The sequence below is a fragment of the Zootoca vivipara genome, chromosome 5, assembly GCF_965207765.1.
Source record: "Zootoca vivipara chromosome 5, rZooViv2.hap1.1, whole genome shotgun sequence".
Classification (NCBI taxonomy): Eukaryota; Metazoa; Chordata; class Lepidosauria; order Squamata; family Lacertidae; genus Zootoca; species Zootoca vivipara.
Genome location: NC_142588.1, coordinates 86703722 through 86731109, shown reverse-complemented (window position 1 = coordinate 86731109; position 27388 = coordinate 86703722). Strand labels below are relative to the sequence as shown.

Here is a 27388-nt window from a genome sequence, read left to right as displayed (position 1 = left end):
GAATGGCTGCTGGCTAGGGGCTTTTGTCTGCCAGCTAATCCATCTCATCTGCATATCTGGAGGAACAGGAACTTAGTCAGGTGTTCCCCAGGCGAGTTCCTCTTAGTGGACACTCTAGGAACTGTTGTGACTTGTCTGCCCCAGTGTTCCATCCCACAGGACTAGCATTGCGGTTGAAGCAAAACCTACACAGAACACCAATGCGCAGTGCCAGCCTCCTGCCCCAAGGGATCTGGCAGTCATGCACAGTGAATACTAAAATCACAGTGCCCCTGCCTCTCCATCCACACCTGCCATCATAAGGGCATACATTTTCCTTATGTATAAATATAGCCCCAATCCATAGCCTAGCAAAATGGACTGGACTATGACACATTTTTGTCCCATCTAAGCGAATGGAAACAGGTCAGATGAAGTTGCCTTAGCAAAGTGGTAGCCTGAGCATTTTGCGAGGCTGGAACTTCCTCCAGCTGGTCTACCTTAAGTATGCAAATCTTGACATTGTTTTGGAATTTTCTTTGGCCTTTCCTAATCAGTGTGACTCTCTGCTCAGAGAGCTGCTGGGAGACACTTGAGATCTGAAGTGTGTGGGTTATAAAAAGAACCTGCCTTCCACCGATGATAAGCACCAGGCAGCTGAGTCACTTTTGAATCCCATATAGATTCTTGATCAAAATGTCACAAAACAAAAAATAGAAAAAAGAGGGCGATCAAACACCTTTAAAAAGTCGGACGAGTCTCATACTGGCACCTCATTTTTTTATCCAAAAAACCAAACAAACCCACTGTGTGCAAACCATTAAATTATAATGTACGAAATCTGGAGATTGACAACATGCGCAAGTGAGCACAGACAGTCCTAAATGAACTCAGAGAGATACAGCAAAGTGGCAAATGTTGAACCGGTGAACGTTCAGAAAGTAGGGAAATAATGTGTCTATTTTGGGGAACATTCAAAATTCATGTGGAATTGTGGGTATCCACATGTGTTCATTCAGGTGTGTGTGTGTGTGTGAGAGAGAGAGAGAGAGAGAGATTTTCCTTTCCCAATCAGAGCCAAAGTCAGCATGGGGTGCCCTCGGGCAGTTGCTGGGAAGTCAGCAAACCAGCAAATATGTTTAGTGAGGCTGGCACTCTGTGTAGGAAGTTAAAATGTAGGAAGTTAAAATGTTCAGATCACCAGCAGCAATGCACAGATAGAGCAGGGGGGGGGGGGGAATTGGCTAAGGAGCCTGTCCAATTCCCAACTTTGCTGTACTCTACTGTAGTGTAACTGATCATCAGGATCCTGGGGTTATATATATCGAACCAGGCTTAATTCTTAATAGCTGGGGTCACAAATTGCAGGGAATAGGCCTAAATCCACACTAGTGATGTCCCTGAATGAACCCTTTTCCCTATTCCCATTAAGTGAATTGTGAAAATTCGCTTCTAATGAGGAGGAAGTAACACACCAAGCTGCAAATGAAGCACGGACAAAACCTGCCTTCTATCCCCAATGCTTGGGAGACCACAGTTCCTCCATTTTCATTTCACTGTCCCCTTCCATCCAATATTCACAAACCACCATAGGCGCTAGGGGTGCAGGGCACCCATAGGCGCTAGGGGTGCAGGGCACCCAGGCGCCGGGCTCTCAGGGGCACCAGGCCGAGAGTCCAGGACCCAAGAGTTGAGTCCAGGGATGAGCCTGTCCGTCGGTCGGAGCGCTGCGGCGGGCTCTTCTGCACCACGAGTTCAGGGGCAACCGAGCCAGCGAGGCGCTGAGGTGGCCAGCCGGCTCCGCCCTCCTGCGCGCCTGGGACTGGGCAACTGGGGGAGGGGCGCCGGGCGGATCTTTGCACCCCAGCGCCACATATGCTTAAGCCAGCCCTGCCACCAACACAGTTTAGGAATAGTAGAGCAGGAATAAACATACATTGCAAGATAGGAAAGTAACTGTCTATTTTTAAACCATCTGTATTTGAGCGTATTCAAATGTATCAGAGACAACAATTACTACAACAATCATAGGTGACATTACATTACACCAGTGTTTTTCAACCACTGTTCCGCGGCACACTAGTGTGCCGCGAGATGTTGCCTGGTGTGCCGTGGGGAAAATTGAAAAATATATAGTCAATATAGGCACAGAGTTAAATTTTTTAACATTTTCTAATGGTGATGTGCCTCATGATTTTTTTCATGAAACAAGTGTGCCTTTGCCCAAAAAAGGTTGAAAAACACTGCATTACACGGAGAGACATTAAAAATGAGCTGCTTTTCTCCTCCTGTAGTCTGAAGTGGCACAGTCCTGGAGGACTGGACCACAAACTTTTTCCATATGAAAAGTGCTTGTAAGCTGTGGTTGAGGCAATAGCCATTTTACCTTAAGAGAGTTTGCATATACTGCTTGTTGGGCCCACTGAAATCTTGTGACAGGTGTTGCCCAACGTAGATGCCAACAGAACACTTTCAGATTATGATGGGCCTGGTGTTGTCTCCTGCTGCAATGCAGACAGGCCGTGAGACACAGCAAGCTCAAGACCTGTAAGGATGTGCTGAACAGGGACAATCAAACCCCCACAGAAAGTGCTGGGCAAATATCTGCAGACAAGTAAATTAGAACCCTTAACTTGTGACCACTCAGTACAGAAACCCTTTAACCAGAATTCTGTACATGCAATCCAGATCAGTAACAAATGGTAAAGAAGGTATTTCACCCAACTCCAAAGTATTTATGTAGTTTCTAATACATGATCTATTGCCGAATTTCTAGGCATTTTAATTTTCATTTAAAAGCAGCTAACAACACGTCGTTCCAAATTGGACTGAAGCAGGGGGTGCAGCTGGTTCAACACTTTCCCAGAGCTATATCACCCTGCAAACTGCTGTTTGCCACACTAAGACAGGCGCGCACACACACACTCATAAGCAAATTAGGAACCAGGGGAGTGATTAAACATAATCACAGATTAATTAAAAGGAACATAAGCACTGCGTGCCTGTGTGTTTATTAATTATAATTCTATTGGGCCTGTGAATTGTGCCACTCTCCATAAAAGTGTGCAAGTAAGCACTGTACAGAAAGCTCTGCCAAGTTACAGAAGGCCGGCCAGAAGGCTAGCAAGAGACCCCAGAGGATGAAAAAATATCTGTGTCTAATCAATTATTTCAAAATCCCTGAGGGAGGAAGAACACGAGGTTCATATGAAACCAGCAAGCAACGTGCCCTCTGTTCAGCTGTGGCAGACTAGCTGTAAATCAGGATCACAAAGTAAAATAAGAACGCCAAACTTGGAGACCCAAGAACTTTGGAAAACTTTTTTTTTCTGGAGAAGTAAACCTACTCAATATCCACTCCGTGGTCTTTAGTTTCAGCTGCACTGGAAAAGCAAGCCTGGTTCAAGCTAATTTTGTAAGGAGAATTTACACCTGCAGCCCTCACTATCCCAAGCCACTTGTACTTTGCAATGCGCTGAAACGGGGGGGGGGGCCTTCAGGAAATCCCAGTTGGCAGTTGCACAGTTGCTGCATCCCCCCCTCCCGCCCCACTCCCAAAATACAAACACTTCTATGTTACTAAATCTAGCAGCTCCTAAATGTAGACCTACAAACACTGCACTCCAGGCAGAATGAAAGCAGCTTTATCACTGGGAAACGGGGGCGAATGTCTCTCTTCCAAAGAGAAGGGCTACCTGGAACTCTTTCGAACATTGTGACATTTCCAACACAGAAAGCAATCGTGCATATGTGCATCCTAAAACATACACAGCAAAACATACACGTGTTCAGTCATCACATGAAACAACCCAATTATGGATTTGTATGCTATTTCCTGCACAGGAGCTGCCTTCCATTGAAACCTTTGCTGTCTGCACTGACAGGCAGCAAGCTTTCAGTTTCCAGTTTGGGGGAGAATATTGAGAGAGCTCCCTAAGGGTGAATTAAAGGGGTAGGCTTGCAGGTAAGGAGCACAGTGGATTGGGGTGGTTTTTTTGGGGGGGGGGTATTATGTAGTCAAGGAGGAGGGCACAGACTGGCAGCAAAAGAGTGGTGCATTCTGGGTTAAGTAACCACAGGCAGGAATTATTTAAGTTGCCATAGGTGGGGGAGACATTGGAACCAGTACCAATCATGGAATGTACGGGGTGGGGGACAGTATTCAACTAGCCTAGGCACTGGAAATTGAGGGTGCGGTTGGGGAAACAGGTGGAATTGGGAAGTGAGAGACCGGCGACCTGAATATAACAGAGGGCACTCCATGAATCCAGGTAAATCCTGAGAGACACAGTTTGCAAACTCCCAAGTTTCAGGGTGGGAGCTATGAAAAAAGGGAGGTTTGTTAAAGGGCAATGGGGACTATGAGGGGTTGAGGGACAGTACAAAGGCATAAGCCATTGACCCAGATACTGAGGCTGGAGTAGCCACTGCTAAATCCGCCTTTGGACCCACACACATCAAGATAGTAACAGCGGAGCGTTAGACATTGGGGCAACAGGCCTAGGAGCATGAGAAGATGTACAAAGGAACCAAAGGGAAAGAGCTTGAGGGTCGACAGCAACAACGACAGACCCAAACATGGGGAACTAATTTTCAAGGGGGAAGCCTATGGCCCTATGGGGTGGGGCGGAAGGCAGCATAGAGCTCCTTGGGAATACAGGCCCTGATGGGGAGAGGCACCCTACAAAATAGAAGACCTGACTCGCTAACAGAAGGATGTGAGGGATATTGAGGGGTGGGGGCAGACACCCTACTAAGCAGAACCGAGGGATATCAGGGGAGGCATCCTACAAGGGATGCCAACTTGAATAAAATATTTGGGAGGGGCAGGTAAGCCGCCTTGCCCCACATAATCGATCACCACACACACACACATACACACACACACACACACACACACACACACACTTGAACGGCAATGCCCAACAACTGGGGTGGGGTACCTTCAAATATTTTATTGGGGGAGCCTGGCAAAGGGAGCTCAGCCCCTAGGAGTTGGCTCCTCTGCACCCTACTAAGTAGAACAGGAGAGGGATATATTGTGTGGGGGGGGGAGGCACACTACTAAGTAGAAGAGAGGGATATGGGGTAGGGGAGAAGCACCCTAAGTGGAAACAGACGGGATATGGGGTGATGGGAGGGGGCACTACTAAGTAGAATAGAGGGACGTGGGAGAGGCAATGGGGCTACCGGGAGCCAACGGGGCACCCTAAGAAGAGGATTGCGGGTTGAACAGCGCTGGGGGGGGGGGCGAGGAGGGATGCCAATACTCTGTGGGGCCAAGGCTCCTATGAAAAGTGGGGAGGGGGGGAGGAAGAAGATGATAGTAATAGTGTGGGAACTTGCGGGGCGGAGGGCGCAAGCGAGGAGGAAGAGCAGGAGGGACCCCCTTGCCGGGCGAGGAGCCTCACTTACGGGCGAGTCGTAGGAGAAGGAGCACTCGCTCTTGTAGACGCGGTCGCCGGCCTTGGGCACCCGGATAGTGGGCATATAGGGCACCAGCAGCTCGCCCACGTCCCCCGCCGCCATCTGCGACTCCCGCCCGCTCCCCGAGAGCGCGCCCGGCTCCAGGCTCCCGCCGGTGGGTCAGCAGAGAGGAGCGCAGCCGGCCGAGCCCCGCGGAGGAGGAGGAGAAGGAGAAGGAGAAGGAGCGCAGCCGAGGCCGGCCTGCCCGCCCTCCAGGAGGGGAGGAGAGCCGCGCCGAGCCGCTATTTTTAACCCAATGGCAGCGGCCGGGGAAAGAGGGCCGCCCCGCCCCGGGGGAATCTCTCTCGGCGGAGAGGTGCCGGGGCTCACGAAACCAGCTGCGCCCACGCCCAGGGAATCCCGCTCCCCGGAGCTCTGCACATGCCCCGAGGCGCCCTTTTCCTCCTCCTTTCTAAACCCCAACCCGGGGGGGGGACTTTCTGCTGCCCATCAGGCAATGGCTGTTTCCACCTGCCCAACGAGCCTTTCCCAGACTTTGGGAACAGCGGAAGCAGCTGGGAAGAGATGAGTTCAGGGATCATTTTTAAAATACAGTAATAGTTTTGCAAGTTGTGCGTCCTTGTTTCCCAATTAGATCCTTTTCCATGGCTTTGTATGTTGTGTGGTATGTTATGCGTTGTTTCTTGCCATCATTTTTATTGATTATAGTTTAGTAATTTCATTGGAACTAATCAAAGTAAACTGTTTCATTATTGCTTGCTGATATTTAATTTTATTTCGTTGTTGAATATGGCTTTATTTGATACGAGTTGTTTGTTTTAAAGCCATTGTGACTTTTTGGCATTGGATCAGATTGTTATGACTTAGGTGGTCTTTGCTGTCTATTTTGTTTTTCTTTCAGCTTGAAAACCGCCTTGTATATAGTAATATAGAAAAGGCGGTATACAAATTAAAAGAGAACAAATGAAAAGAAATGAAATACCTGCTTGGTTAAGTATAAGAGGAGGAGGGAAAAGGTGTGGGGAACCCAGGTCTCATAAAGGGAGGAAAGCTTAAAAGGTGACAGAGTTGTGGGTCGCCGTCATTGTCGTCCCCGCTCTCGGAGGTTTGGGGGCCAGCCGGTGGCTCCTGAGAGAGCCTTTTCAGTGGTGGCCCCAATAACACATCTCCAATCCTTTTCAGTTCCTGTGGGTTGCTGAGGGTTCACCAGTTTATCCTGGCCTTTGGGCACTGAAGAACTGGTTGAGGGGTTTTCAAGGAGAGTTCCCTCTGCAAAATTTGTTGAATGGATTGCAATTTGGGGTTGCTGATCACCGTTTTAGGCCCTGTCCACACTGTGCATTTGAAAGCAGAATTATACCACTTTAAACAGCCGTCGTGGCTTTGCCCAGAGTTGCCTGGGAAGAGGGGTTGACCACCACTCCGGAAGTGGAATAGGGGTTTCCCAACAACTCCCTGCACTACAGTTCCCAGGATTTTGTGCTGAATCACGACTATTGAACGTGGCATAATATTGCTTTGGATATATATTGGTACTACAGATGGGGCTTTGTGTTTTGCCTGCAAGGAATGAGCCCTACAACCTTTTGGTGTAGGGTGGGCTGGAAATTCAGTTAACAAAATGAAATACTCATTCTCATGTTGGTGTTGTTATTAAGCAATGAGTAATGTTTTACCAGAGAGGAGGGCTGGAAGAGAAATCCTGTTGAGATAACAGACTGTGCTTATTATAGCTTCTTTTTATGTGATTTTAAAAAAACAATCAGGAAAAAGGAGGAAACTCTGGGACATCCTAACACTCAGTAATCTGTTGTTGTCAATATCTCAGCAATATCCACACACAGAAAAGAAGCTGATGCAGTAATTTCAGGCTATTGCTGACCACAGAGACACTTAATTCTACAGATTATATGTAAACACCAAAAACCATTATAGGTTGTGTGATTTTTGCCTGCACACTTGGTTGCTGGATCAGCACTGGGCAATTCTCAGCCAAATGTGTGAACTCTTTCCATTGAAAAGCATTGGCTTGGAGCTGACCTCCCAGGAAGCAGAGCTGGGCAATTTCTACCTACGGTGATCAATATACAGTATGTTGTATCAAATCAAGTGAAAATCACTTGCTGCTAAAGCCAATACATGTGTGTGCTATTGGTCCCGCAGTTGTACCTCGAAAGCAGCCTATTCACAGCTCATTAACATGTTCTTTTTCGAACTGTAATAAAATCTGGTACAGGAATTGCATTGTTGCAGGGGACATCTTCCCCAGGGGAGAGCTAGTATTTATTTAATCCACAAGAACAAAGAATGCTAGTGTATGAATTCAAACAAAAAATAACCATGCGAAATGGTGGTAAAATTCACCTTTCTTTGGTTTTACCACATTAAAATACAGTGGTACCTCTGGTTGTGAACGGGATCCGTTCTGGAGGCCCGTTCACAACATGAAAAGGCCGCATCCTGAAGCGCTGCGTCTGTGCACGTGTGCAAATGCAATTCAGTGCTTCTGCGCATGCGCAAAGTGCGATTTAGTACTTCTGCACATGTGCCGAACCTGGAAGTAACCAGTTCCGGGACTTCTGGGTTCGGCGTGTCTGTAACCTGAAAAGACGCAACCTGCAGCAGACGTAACATGAGGTATGACTATAACGTGAACTAGACTTCATTCTGACACAGCTTATACATTTTGGCTTAGAGGAGTATACAATGGCCTGATTTGCAGTTCATGTTGAGCAAAAACATACCTTAGCACGATCATATGAGTTCTGGGAGAGTGCAACTGCTTTGCTTCTCCCCAGTTGTTTTGCTGCTGCAATGTACAAAGTATGGTTTATTAAGCCAAGAATCCAGGCCTGTCATTACATGTGAATGTGGCCCCGTGCCCAAAGAGTTTATCTGTAGTTTGCCCTCTGCACTTTTTGGCTAAAGCTCTCTTTACCACTTAAGAGCAGGAATTGGGAATCTGTCCTTCCAGATTGTCTTAGATATGGTAGCAATGCTGGTTGGGGCTTGTTTATTCATACGGTGTATGTGGCCTGCCCTTCGCCACATGGCTGCACAGAGGGTTAGACACATGGTGAGCAGTACCAACTTCCACCACCAAAGCTCTGTGCAAAAAAAAAAGGTGTGCCTTGATGTGATGCCAACATGTATACAGTAACTTGCCACACTCCAGGGGCCACCACAGAAAAGGCTCTCTCGTGTACCTCCACCCCATGAACTTCTCATAGCCACATAACTACCAGCAGGGCCTACCTACCCTGTAGATCTCAGCACCTGGGCAAGCAGAATCAAGCAAGAGCTGGGAGGGACCCCAAGGGTCATCTAATCCAACCCTCTGCAGTGCAGGATTTTTTTGCCTAAATTGGGGCTTGAACCTACGATCCACAAATTAAGAGTCTCTACAGACTGAGCTATTCCAAATTGGGGGTCTAACAGCATCAGGAGGGCAGCTGACTTAAGAGGACATTGGTGACTCAATTAACCTGGTATAACAGAGACTACTGAAAGCACCTACTAGAAAAGGCCCCGGTGACAATGCATATATTTTAAACCCACCTTCCTCCAGGAAGGAGTATGCATATGTTGTGGGGTCCTCCGCTGCCTGCCCCCGGCTGATGTTATCTCCACAAGAATCAGGGCCACTGAGTGAGCTTCATCACAGAACATGGATTTGAACCCAGACTCTCCAGCCAAAATCAAATACTCTACCAACTATACAACACTGCTTGTCTGTGGAGTGTTATTTGTTTTGGTACAGGCTTGTCCATGTGAGGAGCAGGGCAGATGATGGAGAGGGAAATGGGCAAGGTCTGCGTAGTTTGTGGGAGAGAACAGCAACGGCATCAAACTTTGGAAAGGAAGCAGGTAGAGTGACAGTCTCACAGTCGCAGGAAATAGAGGCAAGGCACCGCAGGTGCTGGAGAACTTCACCTTGTGAGGATTGCCCTATGCTGCTGTTCAGTATTTTGGCAAAGCTATGATATAGAAATACAGGGCTGCCCTCTAGTGGTCCCTAATAACTGCTAGTAGCATCTTCCTACAGAAGTAGGCGACATAGCTGCCAGGTTTTCCCTTTTCTCGTGAGGAAGCCTATTCAGCACAAGGGAAAATCCCTTTAAAAAAGGGATAACTTGGCAGCTATGGTAGGCGAAAACATCACTTAAGAAGTGGGGCTAAGCTATGCATTTCATTATGTCGGAATTCTAGGCGACAGCACTTTCAGGGGGTAGGTGGGGTGAATATTTTGAATGCTGCTCTCACAAAAAGCTCAGCTGAGATTCCTACATTGCAGGGGGTTGGACTAGATGACGCTTGGGGTCCCTTCCAACTCTACAATTCTGTGATTTCAAGCTTGAGCCGGAAGCTGCAGTTAGTGCAAAACACTGCAGCTCAGAGTTCGGCACTGGTTGCTGATCCCCTACTGGGGCGATCTCAAGGGCACCAGTTAACAACTTGGGACCAGTTGCTTCCTATACAAGACTGCCTTACTCCCTATGTGCCAACTCAACAGCTTCGATTGGCAGAATTGGCACTTTTACAGATGCCACATAATACCCACAACCACATCTGTAAGGTCTTGGTCGTTTAGTGCGGCAGTGCTGACACTTTGGAACTCCCTGCCTATTGATGTCAGGCAGGAGCCTTCACTGCATTCCTTCCAGCACCTGCCGAAGACATTCTTATTTAGAGAAGCCTACTCCCAAAGTGGCCCCAGGTGGCGCTGTGGGTTAAACCACAGAGCCTAGGGCTTGCTGATCAGAAGGTCGGCAGTTCGAATCCCTGCGACGGGGTGAGCTCCCGTTGCTTGGTCCCAGCTCCTGCCAACCTAGCAATTCAAAAGCACCTCAAAGTGCAAGTAGATAAATAGGTACTGCTCCAAGCGGGAAGGTAAACAGCGTTTCCGTGTGCTGCTCTGGTTCGCCAGAAGCGGCTTTGTCATGCTGGCCACATGACCTGGAAGCTGTACGCTGGCTCCCTCGGCCAATAATGCAAGATGAGCGCCGCAACCCCAGAATCGGTCACGACTGGACCTAATGGTCAGGGGTCCCTTTACCTTTACCTTACCCCCAAAGTCACAGGTGACTGGGAGACCCTCCAAAGCAGATTTTGAGTGCATGGAGGAGGGGCAAGGAAAGGAACCAGAAGCCACATTTTTAAAATATTCCCTACATGGTTTAAAAAATATTATTTCTGCTACTACTAAAATAACTGTTGTTATTAATCAATAAATATCACATTTTTTTCATTAGTTGCCTATGCCCATAACTTGTCTTTCCATATGTTGGAAAATCTGTGTCTGTTAACAACTAAATGTTGGCACATCTTTACCACTGGTCCACAAGCATGAGAGCTGGAAATCCTCTCTTTTTTTTAATGGGAAAAGCAACTTGCACTTTCCCTGTAGAATCTGAAACTCCATGTGGAAACCTTCAACACAGCAAGTAACTGAAACATTTTTTTTTTTAATTTTGAGTTACCAAGTCAGATATATATATATACATTACATAATTCCACTACTCTTTTATGGGTGCACACCTCTGAGACAGGTGGATAACCAACTTAGTTGTCAGGTGTTGATTTGTGAGAATAATCAATAAGACTTGCGGGGGTGCTTTCATAGAAATGCCATGGTCCATCCCCCCGCTGTTTCATTAGCTTGCGTGCCATCTTCTCTTGCCTCCTATAAAAGGAAAATAGCGGGATGGGGAAGAAGAATCAGGAAATTAAGACGATCAAACAATTGTACAATGGAGCTCGCTTGCACGTTATATTATACCATGCTTAAAATAAGCTGTGGTTTAATGTGAATGTACAATGGACTAGTGAAGACTGCTGGAAACGTGGACACATTTTTCACCCTCTCCTGTCCCTGTGCCAGGAAACAAGCCACAATCTGTATTTATTTCTTTATTTAACAGAATGTCTATATTGCTTGATTGTAGAAAGACCTCTAAGTGGTTTACAGAAACTGATTGATTCTTAAGTCATATGAACACAAGTTTATGGTTTGTTCCCCCCAAAAAAACAAACAAACCATGAGCAGTAAGCCAAAAACAAGCCTTCGTTGCCACTTGTGGTTTGTTTGGAAGGAAACCATGAGCCCAAGTTCGGACTACACAACAAGCCGGATCATGCCGTTTCCTGACAGAAGCAGGGAAACACCTGTGATTTCAGATTTCACCTGTGATTGCTGTAGCATTCTGCTTGTTCCCATTAAACCGAGTCTATTTTAACCGTGTTCAAAAGTGACTGATGAGCCATGCCAACATTATCCATTGTTCAAGCCAACTACAACCAGTCAGGCCAAAATTTTAAAGCAGCAGAGCAGATGGATCTGCCTTGGTGTAGAATTTGGCAGGCAGAGGCTGCAACCCATATGCTATTTAATACCCATGTGCCTGGATACTTAAGTTGGTCAATTAGGTCAATTGAGGCCAGCTCACGGTGCCAAATTCCTCCGCATGAGCCCATACAAGGGAGCAGGTGGAGAAAAACTACCATGCACAAGAATGAACATCTGGGGGAGCTTGAAACCTGTAGCCACAATTCCGGCTGCTGGAAACCGTTCACAGCCAGGGTTGTGGAAATGGCCACTGGTTCCCTGCACATTCAGGCTAGCCTTTCTCCGTGTGGCTGTGTGTGTACACCTGCCTGCATGCTTGTGGGGAGGAATTTGGCAACAGGAGCCGAACCAGTCCTAGCAACAGGAGGGACAACTGTAGAAGCAATACTATTCACTACACGGAGATCAGCTAAGGCCCGCAACTCAAAGGAGAGAGTCACAACTGTTCATTCCCTTTTGCCTCTGACCTTGACCACTTTTTGCCTCTGGCTCCCAGGAGGGGAAAGTCCCTCCCTTGCCCTGCTTGGATGTCATTTCACAGCATAGAGTGGGGACTGGATTAGATGGATTCCCCCCCCCCCAAGGGTGTTGGCAGATGTTGGCCAATGATATTATCAAAGAAACGTCACGGCTCAGTATCTCCAGCAACAAAACACAAAGTGGGCCACAGAATGATGAGTAGCGCAAACTTAACCAATTAACTGCAGGAAGTCTGTCTTTCAACCCCCTGGTGCAGACCATACTGCAACAGGTGAGCCAAAGGCCTGACTCCGTATACAGTAAGTCAGCTTCCTAATGTTCCTAAGTTTGGGAAACCACCCAATTACCTGTTGATTTTCCCTACCTTAATTCAATTTTCTCGGATTCAGCATGAAGGAATGCCAACCCCTTTTCATAATCCTTTTCAGGAGGGTCAAGCAGATAGCAAGCAATCCACCTTGTTATCGGATGCTGGAGAAAAGGAAAGCAAGGCATCACTAAGGAATCATGAGCACCTGCGTGCATATACAGCAGAGGAGCCTCAGACATGGATTGGCTTGTCTGGTGTGATGTCATGGAATCTTCAAGCTACTCAGGGGGGCAAAGCTGTCATTAACGAAATGTCCTGTGAGAAGCAAATTAAAGTGAATTCCCGGTTTGACTGGGATTAAAATTTTGTACACGCCCCAAGGAAAGAGGAGCTGTTGCGAGGCAGACTAAGAGTGGAGAGCTGATTGGAAGGAGGGCCTAAAAGGTAGGGAATTAAGGGGTCAGGAGCCCAGAGAACCAATTGCTGAAGGAAAGGGGCTGAGCAAACAATGGAATGAGCAAACAATACAGGAATCTGACAAGATGGGCAGATGGAGGAATCAGAAAGGAAATAATTCACTGGAAGACCATGTACCTAGTATGCATGATGTTTCTGGTTCAAATCCTAACATCCCTAGTTGCTAGGACTTGAATCCAGCTGTTAAAGTGACCTGCGGAGGTTGGGGAATGTCAGGATCTCGCCTGACTCAATCCAGTTCCACCAACCCTGTGCTACAGGGATGGGAAGAGGCGCTGCTCAGCAATTCATGCTTCCAGAATTCACAGTCCCCTATTTCCCACCTTCCAAATATCTGCTCTGGAGGTTTGGATCAGCATCGGTGGTGGGATTAAGGGGCAAAAGAAAACTGGCAGAAATTGTCACCATCCTCCTTCCTCTGGTGGAAGTTTCCAATGGATCCAACTCCCTTCCATGAACAAAAGGAGTCCTTTTGTCTGCAGGCGGGAAAGTCTGGATGCAGCCCAGAAAGCTCCTTCCCAAACCAGGATTACAATAAGCACTCAGCTCTGTACATCGTTCTGCCTGGACACTGAGATCCAGCGCCGAGGGCCTTCTGGTTGTTCCCTCACTGCGAGAAGCCAAGTTACAGGGAACCAGGCAGAGGGCCTTCTCGGTAGTGGCACCTGCCCTGTGGAACGCCCTCCCATCAGATGTCAAAGAGATAAACAACTATCTGACGTTTAAAAGACATCTGAAGGCAGCACCTCTTTAGGGAAGTTTTTAATGTTTTAATGTATTTTTAATATTTGTTGGAAGCTGCCCAGAGTGGCTGGGGAAACCCAGCCAGATTGGCAAGGTATAAATAATAAATTATTATTACTTACGCGATAGTACTCCCAGTGCTCTGGGACATAACCTTCAGGGATTTCAGCCAGTTCAGCTTTACCTGGTGAGAAAGAAGAAGCTCAGTTCAAATGCAATAGACTTCCAAAAACACTGTCAAGAAAGAATACTGTTGCCAGCCACAACATATTACAGTATCTTCAAAATAGGACTAATTCAAAGTTTGCTGTCCCGTCCTTAACATGTTTGTTCAGAAGTAAGTCCCACCAAGTTCAAGGAGACTCACATTCAAGCAAGCACACACAAAAAACTGTGGAGAAACATGCAAATGAGGGTGGGGAATTCCTGTCCCTACAAACACAACAAATAACACAACAAACCAACATTAACAATTCTCAGTTTTACAGGTAGCAGATATGGCATGAAAACAAATAATAATAATAATAATAATAAATTTTTATTTATACCCCGCACTCCCCAGTCAAAACCGGGCTCAGGGTGGCTAACACCAATAAAATTACAATAAAACATAAAAAGCAATTAATTAAAATACAATATTAAAATTTAAAATGCAGCCTCATTTTAAGTTGTCCATAAATCCAAGCCATGAGGGAGGAAAACACAGGGGTCAGACTAAGTCCAACCCAAAGGCCAGGCGGAACAGCTCTGTCTTGCAGGCCCTGCGGGAAGATGACAAATCCCGCAGGGCCCTGGTCTCCTGTGAAAGAGCGTTCCACCAAGTTGGCGCCAATACTGAAAAGGCCCTGGCCCTAGTAGAGGCCAATCTAGCCACCTTATGGCTCGGGGTCTCCATAATATTGTTGTTTATGGACCTTAAGGTCCTCCGCGGGGCATACCAGGAGAGGTGGTCCCGTAGGTACGACCAAGAGACGCATTTTTCTGGTTAAGTGGTAGTTATTCAAAACGTTTTAACACCTACTGGTTTTTTTGTTTTAAGTGAACTAAGATGTTTGTTCACACCATCCACTGAGGCTAGGAGAAAGGAGTACTGCTTGAGACCATTCCTTCCAGGGGATTTTTAATATTCACCTGGCAGTTCTTGTACTAACCCAAACCAGATTTAATGTCATTGAAAAAGAGCAGAGAGATGCAACTGCTTGCTTTACTTCACAGTTTCTTATGTCAGCCCTTCAAAATAGGATGAAACCTGCAGAAATACTCACCAATAAAGACATTGACAAATGTTATAATGAGAGCAATTGGGATTCCGGTGAGTAAAATGTAGAACCTCTGTTTAGAAAGTGAAAGGAAACAAGAAGCAGCAAGATCATTATGTGGCAAAAATACATAGTACCCCAACATCTTCATCAAACCCCAGTAATTTTAGAACCTCTCCTTTTATATATATAATTTTTATTCATACATTTTCCGGTTGTTGTTCTACATACATTTGTCATCTTATCATGTTCCTACACAGACTTCCCAACCTATCCTTCCTTGGCATCCTGGTTCAAACTCTTTGGTTCGCTGCCTCACTGTAATTTCTCCACCCTATTTTATCACTTCCGTTTGTTTATCTTGTCTACTGCTGATCACATATTCATCCCTACTTGTAGGTTAAGCTTAATGCCATCTCTTTTTAAATATTCTCCAAAACATTCCAACACACTTCTTATCTTCCCAATTTCTTATTTTGGCCATCACGCTTGCTAATTCTACAAATCCTATTAATTTATGCAAACTTTGATCCTTTGTTGGAGTACTTTTTTTGTCTTTCCAGCTTCTTGCATAGACTATTCTTGTAGCCGCTGTTGCATACAAAAATAGATTTTTGACTTCCTTTGGTATCTCCTCTCCTCTCTCCTATTATTGCTAAAAGGAAGGCTTCTGGATTTTTTGGAAATGTGAATTCAAACATTTGCTTAAGTTCCTTATATACCATCTGTCAGTATTTCTTTGCGTGTTTACATCACCACCAAATCTGTATTAAAGAGCCTTCTGCTTCTGAACACTTCCAACACTGAATCTCTTCTAATACAAACACTACAATCTGGACTATTAAGATATATTTTCTAGCCTAATATTTCAGACAATAACATTCCTCTTCTATCTAATTAAACAATCTATGAGCTTTTAAACTCCCTGGAAAAGAACCTGATGCTGGGAAATATTGAGGGCACTAGGAGAAGGGGACGACAGAGGACAAGATGGTTGGACAGTGTTCTCGAAGCTACGAACATGAGTTTGACCAAACTGCAGGAGGCAGTGGAAGACAGGAGTGCCTGGCGTGCTCTGGTCCATGGGGTCACGAAGAGTCGGACACGACTAAACGACTAAACAACAACAGGGGCTTTTAAACTCGGGGGGGGGGAGGTTATTGTTTTTGTTTCTTACTAAATTATGTATTTCGTGTGATCCTTGGATTAAGAGTGGTTTAGAAATAATAATAATAATACAAGATATGGTCATTTATTCAGAACTTAAGACTCTTGAATATTCAGATACCACTTGGCGTTTTAAGTTACACATGTGAAAAGACCTCTAAATGAATGTACACAGTTCACTCTGAAATACAGTGGTACCTCGGTTTATGAACACAATTGGTTCCGGAAGTCTGTTCATAAACTGAAGCGTTCATAAACTGAAGCGAACTTTCCCATTGAAAGTAATGGAAAGTGGATTAATCCGTTCCAGACGGGTCCGCGGAGTACTTAAACTGAAATGTTCATAAACTGAAGCATGGGTGTAACTGGTTCCGGAAGTCTGTTCATAAACTGAAGCGAACTTTCCCATTGAAAGTAATGGAAAATGAATTAATCCGTTCCAGATGGGTCCGCGGCGTTCATAAACCGAAAATTCATAAACCGAGGTGTTCATAAACCGAGGTTCCACTGTATCTTATTGTCTGTTTATGGCAATGATCCAAAGAAGTAAAAAGCACACATAGAGATATAAGAATCCTGAATTTCATTTATTGTTTTTGCTGGAACAATGTTTTAAAATAAAACTACTGTACTTCTGTCCCACTCTTCATTGATATGGATACCAGCTGCTAAAGAGGCAAGCCACTGAACGGAGACTTATCTCTTGGGCAACAGGAAGTGCTGCCATGAAAACAAATGAGCAATTCTTTGGAGCATACATGGATCCCAACCTAAACCCAATAGTTCTGCCGATGACACAATAATCCCAGCATTGTAGCTGGGCTCAAATCCAACCTTGAAAAAAACAACAGTCACCAGAACTGCTGCAAAGTTGAAGCCACCCTTATCCCACGGTAACAGGTTGCACTGTACAAGGGCTCTCTAGGAAGAGGGGAGTTGGTGCTGCCCCCTTTCTAATCCTATAGTTACCAATAAACTATTAAAAAAAACCGAAGCCATCGTATATCCACTTGCAAAAAAGAAAGGTGACTTATATAGTCCACAGCAGTGCCGGATTTACATATAAGCTAAACAAGCTATAGCTTAGGGCCCCACTCTCTTGGGGGTCCCCCAAAAAATTAAAGAAAAAAAAAGCTGGATGTACATTTCCAAAATATAAGATAAAAAAACAAATAAAATAAAACCTACATACAGCAACAGTGTTTTGTGTTGCGTAGGCTCCTATGATGTAAGTAATGGACCCCGCCTGCTAGCCTGCTCCCTAAAATATAACATATAAAGGGCCCCATCACCTTCAGTAGCTTAGGACCTCATCAAACCTAAATCCGACCCTGGTCCACAGGTATCTCTATTCCACTTACAAAGCTCAAGAAGCCATCTCTAAGGTAAAGCTGAACCTTGGGCTTAGGAAGATTGAATACAGTAGCATTTAGAACACAGAATATCACTTACAATCAAAACATCCCGTGTGACACCTCTTGGTCTCCTACAATTCCTCCCTCCCCAAAGAGTGTAGACTCACCAACAAAATCAGGAATCGCCTGTCGTAAAAATCCGTCGCCTTGATGACAAACATTCTTTTCCCACCACCACTGCCATGGCGTACTGGAGCTGCAAAAATCAACTCCACGTGTTAGCGCAAAGCCAGCTGTGGTTTCTGTGACCCAGTCAAGCCTACAGAGAGACCTTCGGTTGTGTTCTCCTCTGTTTTCCCACACAGCTATTCTTACAAAGAGAAAAACCGAGGCTGTGGGGTGTGGGGTTTTTTGGGGGGGCTATGGGGTTGTTGTTTTTATTTTTATTATGTATTTTGTGGTTTTATATCTTGGTTTTATTCTGTGAACCGCCCTGAGACTCCCGGGGTTATAGGGTGGTATATAAATTCAACAACTAATTAATAATAATAATAATAATAATAATGGGATTTGTCCAGCTCTGACCCAGCCAAGACAGGATTGCTTTGCTAATTATTTTCATCATCGACATGCCTTTGAAAGCACACCCTCCTCCAAGAAAAGTAGCCCTTGGGCGAAGGAGGGCGGTTGAGTGGCAGAAGTCCCTCTGCATGGCTGGCCCAAACCAAGCAGGTTGGAAGAAAGCTTCGCCAGTTGAACGTCTGCCTGCGCAATCGATTTCCCAGGCAGGAGAGTCACGGCAATTTGATATAATTGGATATAATACAGTTAGATATTATATGTAAAATTATTATTATTGCACATATATGGTGGCAGCCCGCCCGCCCCCCGCAAATCTCAGGGATTGTCCCAAATCCTCAAGGTCAACCAGACAGGAAAAAACCCCACCCCACCGATCCTCCCGTCCCCTAGGAAAGCCATACCGATGAGCACAGAGCGGCCGGCGGCCCGCCCAGGCAGGGAGAAGCGACCCCAGAGACCCGGGCCCGGAAAGGTCCTCCTGGCCGCGAAAGCAGCCGCCGCTCGGAGAAGCAGGCTCATGGCCGCCATGCCTGCGACTGGCAAGGTAACGGCGGAGGAAGGTGACTCGCGTTTGGAGAGCGGGGCTGAAGGCGCGTCGCCGCCATCTTTAGAACGGGCGTCAGGGCGGCACGTAGATTCATTCACTAAAATAGACTGACACGAGGAGCCGGTGTCCGATTTCAATGCGCTGCTCACAGAACCCGACGGGGTTTCTCTATTAGATGCTCGTAGGGAGCCGGGGTTCTCTTAGCGCAGCTGCGAATAGGAGGCGACTCGTCCCGGCGTTCTCCCCCAGGGAAAAGATAACCGGCAAAGAGGTGTTGTTGTTTTAATTCGGGTCCTGTTCACGAGCGCAGTCAGGATTTTTGTTAGGGGGCGCAGAACCGACGTGATTGGTCAGTTAATTAAGTTTTACTATTGTTTTACTTGATCTAAGGGAGGGCAACTGCCCCACCCCCTTGGCAACGCCCATGGTCATATTACATCCAAAATCCTTTAAAAGGAAAGGGGGGAAGCTGTATTTCTCCAGTAAGCTAAGCACCACTGAATTCTATCAGGCTTACTTCCGAGTAGACATTTGTAAGGACTGTAATGTACTGGATAAGAACGTAAGAGCGCGTCATGCAAGTGGTTGTTTGGTTGTAAGTCGCTTTGGGTTGCCTTGGGCAAGATAAAGCGACGTGTTGTTGTTGATGTTATCATCATCATTATTATTCACTGCAACTCGATCCACTATTCATATTGCACATTAGAAGTCAGAGCCCAAATTTCCTTTTAAGCATCAGCTGGGTGCTGAGTTACACACAGTTACACTTCACTGACTTTAATAATGATGATGATGATGATGACGACGAAGATTTGATGATGAGGGAGACCTTGAGCAGTGTTTGCATTTGAAGAGTTCATTTGAAGAGTTCATTTGTGGATGTTTAAAAAGCTAAATGAAAACAGAATGTCAACTCCTCAAAAATGAGATCTGAACAAGATCAGGAAATGCTCGCTATGTTTCGTTTCTTGGCGGAGTCTAGCCACTGCTCAGTTACTGTTAACGGTAAAAATCCTGAATTTCTCAATCCAATGCGATTTTCACGTCAGCCTAAACGGATTTAAAAATTCCTTTCTTTTGGGGCATCTTGCCCGCAACTACACGATGCGCTGGATTCATTTTTTTGCGTATAGTTCACTAAAGGCTGGTCGTGATGTTGCTCTTTAAGGTGCCCCAAGACCGATGTTTTTACTGCGGAAGACGACCTCACACGGTCGCCTCTTCAATCTTTATTGTATCTGCGGTCGAAGGCAAGTAGGGGCAAGGAGGATTGTGGGGAAACAAATATCCTATTACGTAAAAGGTTCTGAACCCAAAGGAAACCCCCAAGGAAGAGCGGCTTCCGACCCACACCGGAAGTTTGGCCTGCGTGCCTCTCCGTCCTTTCTTCGCAATCTCTATGGGCGTGGGCCGACGCTTTCCGGCGGCGGAGGCCGATGAGCATTATGGGATATGGAAGCTGTCATGGCGGCGGCGGCGCTTTGCCGGCCGTTCTCGAAGCTCCTGAGGACAGCGACCTGGGACGGCCCGTCGGCGTCCTTTCCTTCCAGGTGGGCAGCCGCTGGGCGGAAGGAGGCGCCCTGCGACCTCCGCTTTGCCGTGTTCCTTTCATTCCTTGAATTTCCCCCGTGCCGAGTTCAAGCCTTTAACAGTTATAAAGCTACTTTTTCAATGCTTAATGTTTCATTACGTTTTTTATATATGTTGGAAGCCGCCCGGAGTGGCTGGGGAAACCCAGTCACATGAGCAGGGTGCAATTAATAAAATTATTGTGTGGTGGTGGTACAATTAATAAAATTATTATTGTGTTGGTGTTGCATTGTGTTGTTGTTATCGCCAATAAAGGAATGCGTGGGGGAGGACGTTAGTTAACTGTTTTTGTATTTTTAACTCCCCCTTTCTCCAATTTGGCAATCCAAGTACTGACTGACCATTCTGATCTCACAGGGTGAAACCAGTAGGCTCACTGTCTACCACGTTCAATGAGGTAGATGAATCATAGGATTGCAGAGTTGGAAGGGATCCCGAGCATCATCTAGTCCATCCCCCTGTAATGCAGGAATCTCAGTTCAAGCAACTGCGGTGGACAGCCAGACGACCGCTGCTTTAAATACCCCCAAGGGAGGAGAATCCACCACCTTCCAAAGGAGACCGTTCCATCCGTCCAACAGCTCTTACTGTCAGACAGTTCTTCCTGACATTGAGTTGCAATCTTCAAAGCAATCTTCAGATATCTCAAGGTTCTGTCCCCATGGAAGGATGGAACTAGCTTGTTTTCTCCTGCTCTGGAGGGTAGGCCCAATCAATGGCTTCTAAGTTGCTAGGAAGGAGATTCCGACTAAACATCATTGCAGGGGGTTGGGGTCGCTTCCAACTCCACAGTTCTATGTTATGTTATGTTATGTTATCAGATCAAAGTCCAACTGTGTTCAGGGAATTCGATTTGATTTGTGCATAATGAGTTGCAGCCTTCTCTAGAAAAAAAAACGGGCTTCCATAGCATAGCTGTTACATAGACTAGCTTGTTAGAGGGGTCACCCACTGTACAGTGTCCAGATCTGAAGTCTCTTGGGTGTCTAAAGAAATATCTAGGTTCCTCAAAAAATGATTTTAGTTCAGATACTCAGTTTTCAAAAACCACTAAAACACTTTGAACATTTACTTTAAACTACCCGGTAGGTAAATTTGATTATATGAAATTGTAGAATAGGAAGGTCCTTCAGAAGTCATCTAGTCAGTTTTCTGCTGATGCAGAATATTCACTGCTACAGCATCCCTAATAGGTTTGTGTGTGTGTGCCTATATCTTTTTGTTGTTTTAAAAAATTCTTATTTTATTGTCCTTCAGATTCATCCTTAACAACCTGCACAAGAATGCCACAAAAGTAGAAACAGTCTCTCCCTGTATGTTACTTCATACTTCCTTGCCTCGGAATGGGCTGGAGGAATTTTTTGATGATCCCAAAAACTGGGGAAAGATAGAAGTCAAATCTGGTAAGATACTCAGAATCTGTTAATTTTGACCCCCCCCCCCTTTCTGGCCTCCCACTTTGCAGATATGTAAGCTAGGTGGGATTGTAAAAGTTCAATAGCAGCACACTCTGTGCTGGCGTATATCTTCATGTGTCTGTAAAATCACTGTTCAGGTGTACACTCTTATTCAGAATATGTCACCTGAAGATATCATTTTGTCCAATAATATGTTAGCATTATTTATGTTTAATTCTGTTCATTTAAAAATATTCGATTATACATGACAGTAATGTTGAATAATCTTTTGTATCACCTTTTCTAACTTTCATGTTTTGGTGAAGCTGTCATGGGTGCAAAGCAGGTTTCAGTATGGTCAGGTCCTTAGAACAGTTCCCCATATAGTTTTGAGCAGTCATTTGTCCCCCTGCCAAAACAACGATGCGCTTTGTGGATTCCACAGGGGATTCTTGGACAGTAGAACAGCTCCGAGGCAAGAGCAGTGAGGATTTGCACAAACTTTGGTGAGTATCTTTCAGTGCATCTAATGGCTCATGTTTCTTTAAAGTTACTGTACTCGTTTCATCCTTATGCACAATATTTCAAGAACTGCTTGGTCATGATTTCAGAATCCAGGAATATCCTCCTCAATCCAGTTAAAACAAAATCAACACTGGGGAAAATCTCAGTGTTAACCTGTTAATATTATTTGACTCGCAGATTGCTTCCAAAATTCATAAGCTTGCTGACATTCCCACCACATGTGTAATATAGTTGTGCATTTACAGCCAGACACTTTAGCACTCAACATTTCTTTCCATAAACATTCTGTTCAACCTGGCAGGAGTTAAATATTGGCGCAATAAAAGTTTGTACTGTATTTCCTTTATTGATAAACTTAGTGCAGATTTTTATTGTATGCCAAATCTTAAATCATCTCAATTCTGGCATAGTAAATCCCACTTCTTTTTCTCACCTTATCCTGAAAACAGACTCCTTTTTACTCAGGTCAAACAATAATTTGTAGGTTTTTACCAAGAGGCCTTTTGATTTATTAGCTGCCATTGTGATTTCTCATGTTGTCATCTTCCTTACCATATACTTGACAAAAGATTCCTTAATTGAAAATTCTGAAAGCATGGAGTACCTAACCTCCTGTTTTTTGAGCTATCTCATTCCATGTTAGCAAACTTTCATCTGTCAAATCTCTAAATTTGTGTAGGCCCTTCCCCCAATTTACAAACTCTGATGGCTGATTTATTGTTAAAAACATTGAGTGACTTTAAGATGAATGCTAAGGAGGGAAACTTCTGGGCCTGGTTTCATCCTATAATTATTCCAAGTTTTCAGCGTTTGTCTTAGAAGTAAAGTTCATTTTAACTTGTCTTTTTCCTCTGCTGGTTGTGACACCCACTGTCCCTATATCATTATAATTTAGCCAAGAAGCAGTGGGCAGAGGTGGCTGGAGAAACTTCCACATATTTCAGAAAGCTCTATTGAATTGCATGTGGACAGCCATGAGGTGCATTTTGAGAGCTTTTGCTTCCACTTTAGTTTAAACATAATTTCTCATATGACCCAGAACCAACAAACTCTGGTTACAGTTAATTACAGTTATTTTCAAACATGCCCATTTCAAATCACAGTTTAAGCAAACCACAGTTAAGATTAACCACAGTTCTGGGTCCAGCCAACATGGTAAGCAATAGTTAATCAAAGGCAGAAGCAAAAATGTTCAAACCTCACCTCCAGCTACATGGGAGGAGGAAGAATTCCAGCCCAAGCTTCTCATTGCTTATTGACATAACACTAAACTATGTTTAGCATGACCTGGGTGTAGGGCAAACGAGTCCCAGTTAACAATCTGTTAGTACTTACCAATATGTTCTTTGACTTAGGTACGTCCTGCTTAAAGAGCGAAACATGCTTTTAACGTTGGAGCAAGAAGCAAAACGGCAGAGGCTGCCAATGCCAAGCCCAGAGCGATTAGAAAAGGTAACATGATGCTGAGGTCACTGCCAGTGTTAGAAACTCCCGTTGTCCTAGGCGCATTTTGCGACATGGAATTTCGTTAGCGCAAGCAGTTTCTGAGCTCTGGGCACAGTACTGCGCCTAATATTTCAGATTAAAACTACGAAGTGGAAGGGAAGAAGTGCCTCCCCACTTCCAGTTACTCTCTGAAGACTGCAGAAGAGACCCTCTTAAGAATATTAGGGGGGTGGGCAGGGGAAGGACTAGACCATGTGAAAAATGAGCATAATATTTTAGCTACAGTTCATTCATTTTCAGCTTTGTATACTTGTTATAAAGAAAAAGTGCTCCTAGACATTCTGTTGCTGCACCCATAACCTAGGTTTAAGGTGCCATTTAGCTCCTAGCTTTCATATCTGTTTCTAACCTGGACATGGGCAACTCTGTTCTTTGTAAAGGAAGCAGCATTTGCAGTTCTTCCAAAGACTGTTGAAAACTTTTACCTACATTTATGTAGGAGTAAAAAAAAAAAAAAAAGCAAGTCTTTAAATTTTCCCTAATTCTATTAGGCTCCTTAAACTCTTGATTTGCCCTTACCCTCCTTGTATTTTTGTCACCAACCCTGGCTACATGAGCCCTGGCAGTGAGGGAGTGGGTGCAGGATTCTGAAGCAGATTCCAGTTGAGATTTTTTTCTGGCGCCAGCACGGATGGTAAAATGAAATAAGTCTGTAAGTAAGGGATACGAGTCACAGAAAGCCTGGCTGTAGTTTCTGGTGAAGAAGTTCCACCCAACAGCAGTGCTGCCCAGGGACAGTGTAGTTATGGTTCAGGTTGTTAAAAGTGCAATCCATTGGCAAACAGATTTCCCAGTAAAGTGCGATTTAGTTTGTAGGGACAAGCAAAACCTGTTATAAGACTGCTAAGCCCATGCACATTCTACAACAGAATGCCTTCCATGTTTTGGACTACGACTCCCATCAGCTGTGACAGCTGTGCTTATTGGGGTTGATGCAGGCCAAAACATCAGGAGAGCACCAGCTTGGGAAAAGCTATGTGTCTGGAGTTCCCCTGGGCTCAGGCTCTTTTGCGTGGATTTGTGGCTTTCGAGCTGAAACACTCTTTTTTGTGGTCTTCAGGTGAAAGATTCCATGGATAGAATGGATCTTGTCATCCAGGAAAGGGAAGACGCTTTGCGGCTCTTACAGACTGGCCAGGAGAAAGAGAGACCAGGCGAATGGAGACATGACTTCTTGGGCCGCGTAATTTGGTACAAGAAAGAATTATTGGTGTTTTCCGAGCAGCATTTGTGTAGTGGGGAGAGCAAATACCAAGAGTGGCTCTGTGTAGAGCTACACTTTGTACAATATTTCACCTTGGCCTCTCCAAGGATTTGAGCTAGCAGGGTTGGGAAAGACTTCTACCTGAGATCTCAGGGAACCACTGCCAGTCCGAATAGTGCCACTGGGACATGCAAGGAAATGCTAAACAGTGTGGAATACTGCTTTTCAATGTCAGTCACCCATGACATTCTTTTCTGATCCCTCTGCCAGCAGACTTTTAAATATTTTCCCTAACATCCAATTAGCATTCAGTGGCCAGTGAGCATGCTTAATCCTCACTGGGTTTTGGGTTGGGGAGGGGAGGCTTGTTTCCTTCTCTTTTGTTTTCCTAAAGTTTTTTTTTGTACTTCTATAAGCCCGGTACCGGGAGTGACTCAAGACATTTTGCTGCCTGAGGCCAAGGACAAGAGGGGTGGTGCCCCATATTCCATGAGCAGATGCCAACTGGATTGGCAGTTGAATCTTACCTCCACACTGGGACAGCATCATTCATCACACCTGAGGGCAGCAGGCTAGCTTTTAAGGGCAGACTTCATAGGATACCCGGTAATTGCCCAACTCTGCCCAATGGTAGGGCCGGCCCTGCTCATGCTGCTGCCTTGTGTGTAGTTATTGCCTCTTTGACACATAAGAATCCACACCTACTTTGGAAATAAGAGGGTATGAGGACTGGGCTGGATGGACCTAGGACGTGATGCAATGCAAGGCAGTTTCATATATTCAAGCAAAACGTATTGAGGAAAGAACTCCCTGTTTAAGTTAAGAGCGAACCAAAAAAGTCTCTTCTACCATTTGACGTTCTTAGCTTTCTAGCACATTTTCTCTGTAAGCTATTCTGAGCAGGAGGGAACTCTGAATCTATGGGGTGAAGTCTTCCATTATGTGCTTTGCGAACAGGTCAGGGCTGCCTTTCACGCACAGCCAGTTCAGTTTCTAAAGGGCAGAGGAGGCTTGGGAAAACTGGTTATCACTTTGCCTTTCCTTAGGGAAAGTGGTGGGGAGTGCTGCTACTGCCCTAAAATAATTAACCTACCACCCTGCATTTATCATCTGAAACAACCAAATAATTTGCTCAGATAAGAACTGGTCAGGGCAGATCAGCTACTGACAGTGAACTAGGGACTGGTGCTTGTGTGTGTGCTTTGATGTGTTTTAGCTAAAAATAGGCTCTAAAATATTATGTAATGTATCCTGAGATTTTGGGGTGGGAGGAGGCGGCTAGACATAATTATGAGCTTTTCAAAAGAATCTCATCTCACACTTTCCCCTTGTCTGTCATTGGCAGGTACACTTTCAAGGAATGGCCAATCCCTTGGTACCTAAATGCAAAGCATAACAGGAAGCGGTTCTACTATTTGCCAAAGATCAATCGTTTTCTCAGGTAAGACCAGCAGCCTTTAAAGCCAAACCCTTTTATCTGTCCTCTTACCATTTGTCCTGCTTTGCCGATTGTCTGAGAAAGCTACGAGATCGCCTTGCGCCATATGTGCCTGCTTGACCACTTCGATCGGCAGAATTGGCACTACTGCAGGTGTCACATAATACCCGTTCTGTGTTTGTAAGAGCGTGTTTAGTGTGGCAGTGGCTATATTTTGGAACTCCCTACCTGTTGAGCTCAAGTAGACGCCTTCACTGTGCTCTCTTGGGCACCTGCTAAAAACATTGTTGTATATACATTGTTGTATATAATTGTAAATAAAACAAACAGCTTTTACGCTAACTTACACTGGTTGGTTTTCTCCTGCAGACTTAGACTTGAACAACATTTGCGCAATGAATCAAGGAAGAAGAATGCGCAGAAGCGGGAACAGAAGCGTTTAAAGGAACTATTCCCTCATCTTGGTGCTCAGTCTCAAAGTTAACGTGAAGTTGGCAATGTTTGATGGAATTGTGGGACAAATATTCCTCCTTCTGAACTGGTTGTAAATGGACAAAGAGTAAGGCAAAACATACCATGTGATGTAAAACAAACTCATTTCCGCCCCTAAAATAAAGCTGTTTCATCCTTCTTGTAAAATATTTGTTCATTCATAGACTTGTTTGTCAACAACCATTTAATTAACTGTTTTCTATGTCATGGCACATAGTTTGTAGTTGCAGTCACAAAGAAACAGGTGTGCTCTAATTAAAATCCAGTTTGGTTTTTGTAAAAACCAGTTTTTGGTCCTCATGTTGAGTTTACTTAGCAATTATATTTAAAAGACAGGAAAGTTTTGGGGGTCATGCAGAGCTCTCTGGCCCATGAGATGATCAAAAGTTGCATAAATATGCACGATTTTGTACAGCTGGGCTGGATTTGGCTCAGGTCTGTTAATATTAATCCCAATTTATGGTGCATGTAGCATGGGCACCAGGGAAGCAAAAAGTTAAATGATTCCTGTATTCAAGTACCATTCCCTCCAACTCACACAAATAGAACAACACTACTGCAGA

At 45.0% G+C, this 27388-nt stretch overlaps 3 protein-coding genes across 6 annotated transcripts in view; 1 reads left to right on the top strand and 2 right to left on the bottom strand.

Moving 5' to 3' along the window:
* USP13 (ubiquitin specific peptidase 13) overlaps positions 1-7643 on the bottom strand; it is a 66932-nt gene extending 59289 nt beyond the window's left edge. For all 3 annotated transcript variants that reach the window (XM_035133042.3, XM_060274355.2, XM_088669215.1), the window contains exon 1: positions 5395-7643. In XM_035133042.3, the coding sequence (XP_034988933.3) occupies positions 5395-5508 (114 nt within the window). In that variant the 5' untranslated portion in view covers positions 5509-7643. The remainder of the gene's footprint in view (positions 1-5394) is intronic.
* A 3208-nt stretch (positions 7644-10851) lies between these two features.
* On the bottom strand, positions 10852-18664 carry NDUFB5 (NADH:ubiquinone oxidoreductase subunit B5). Its single transcript, XM_035133996.3, has 6 exons — positions 18528-18664; positions 17712-17800; positions 15029-15095; positions 13886-13947; positions 12597-12703; positions 10852-11089 (listed from the first exon to the last, which is right to left on the bottom strand). Exons 1-6 carry the CDS (start codon positions 18652-18654, stop codon positions 10969-10971), a joined length of 573 nt encoding a protein of 190 aa, XP_034989887.1. The 5' UTR covers positions 18655-18664; the 3' UTR covers positions 10852-10968.
* A 1451-nt stretch (positions 18665-20115) lies between these two features.
* On the top strand, positions 20116-26972 carry MRPL47 (mitochondrial ribosomal protein L47). Of its 2 annotated transcripts, none has more exons than XM_035133507.3 (7): positions 20116-20223; positions 21521-21666; positions 22106-22166; positions 23541-23637; positions 24752-24882; positions 26241-26336; positions 26703-26972. In XM_035133507.3, the coding sequence occupies exons 1-7, from the start codon at positions 20126-20128 to the stop codon at positions 26815-26817; spliced, it is 744 nt and encodes a 247-aa protein (XP_034989398.2). In that variant the 5' UTR covers positions 20116-20125; the 3' UTR covers positions 26818-26972. The 2 variants fall into 2 exon arrangements, with proteins under 2 accessions (XP_034989398.2, XP_088525346.1); XM_088669220.1 differs by lacking the exon at positions 20116-20223 and adding an exon at positions 20618-20660.
* Positions 26973-27388: the final 416 nt, after the last annotated feature.

Bases quoted from the DNA above. Each gene is read 5' to 3' on its own strand.
- NDUFB5 (XM_035133996.3), bottom strand. From the start codon at position 18,654: ATGGCGGCCATGAGCCTGCTTCTCCGAGCGGCGGCTGCTTTCGCGGCC. The intron at 15,096-17,711 runs GTGAGTCTACAC...CTTTCTAAACAG, and splicing joins GGCGATTCCTGATTTTGTTG to AGGTTCTACATTTTACTCAC. The intron at 11,090-12,596 runs GTAGGGAAAATC...TTCCTTTTATAG, and splicing joins TCCGAGAAAATTGAATTAAG to GAGGCAAGAGAAGATGGCAC.
- MRPL47 (XM_035133507.3), top strand. From the start codon at position 20,126: ATGGAAGCTGTCATGGCGGCGGCGGCGCTTTGCCGGCCGTTCTCGAAG. The intron at 20,224-21,520 runs GTGGGCAGCCGC...ATTGTCCTTCAG, and splicing joins TCGGCGTCCTTTCCTTCCAG to ATTCATCCTTAACAACCTGC. The intron at 24,883-26,240 runs GTACAAGAAAGA...TGTCATTGGCAG, and splicing joins TTCTTGGGCCGCGTAATTTG to GTACACTTTCAAGGAATGGC.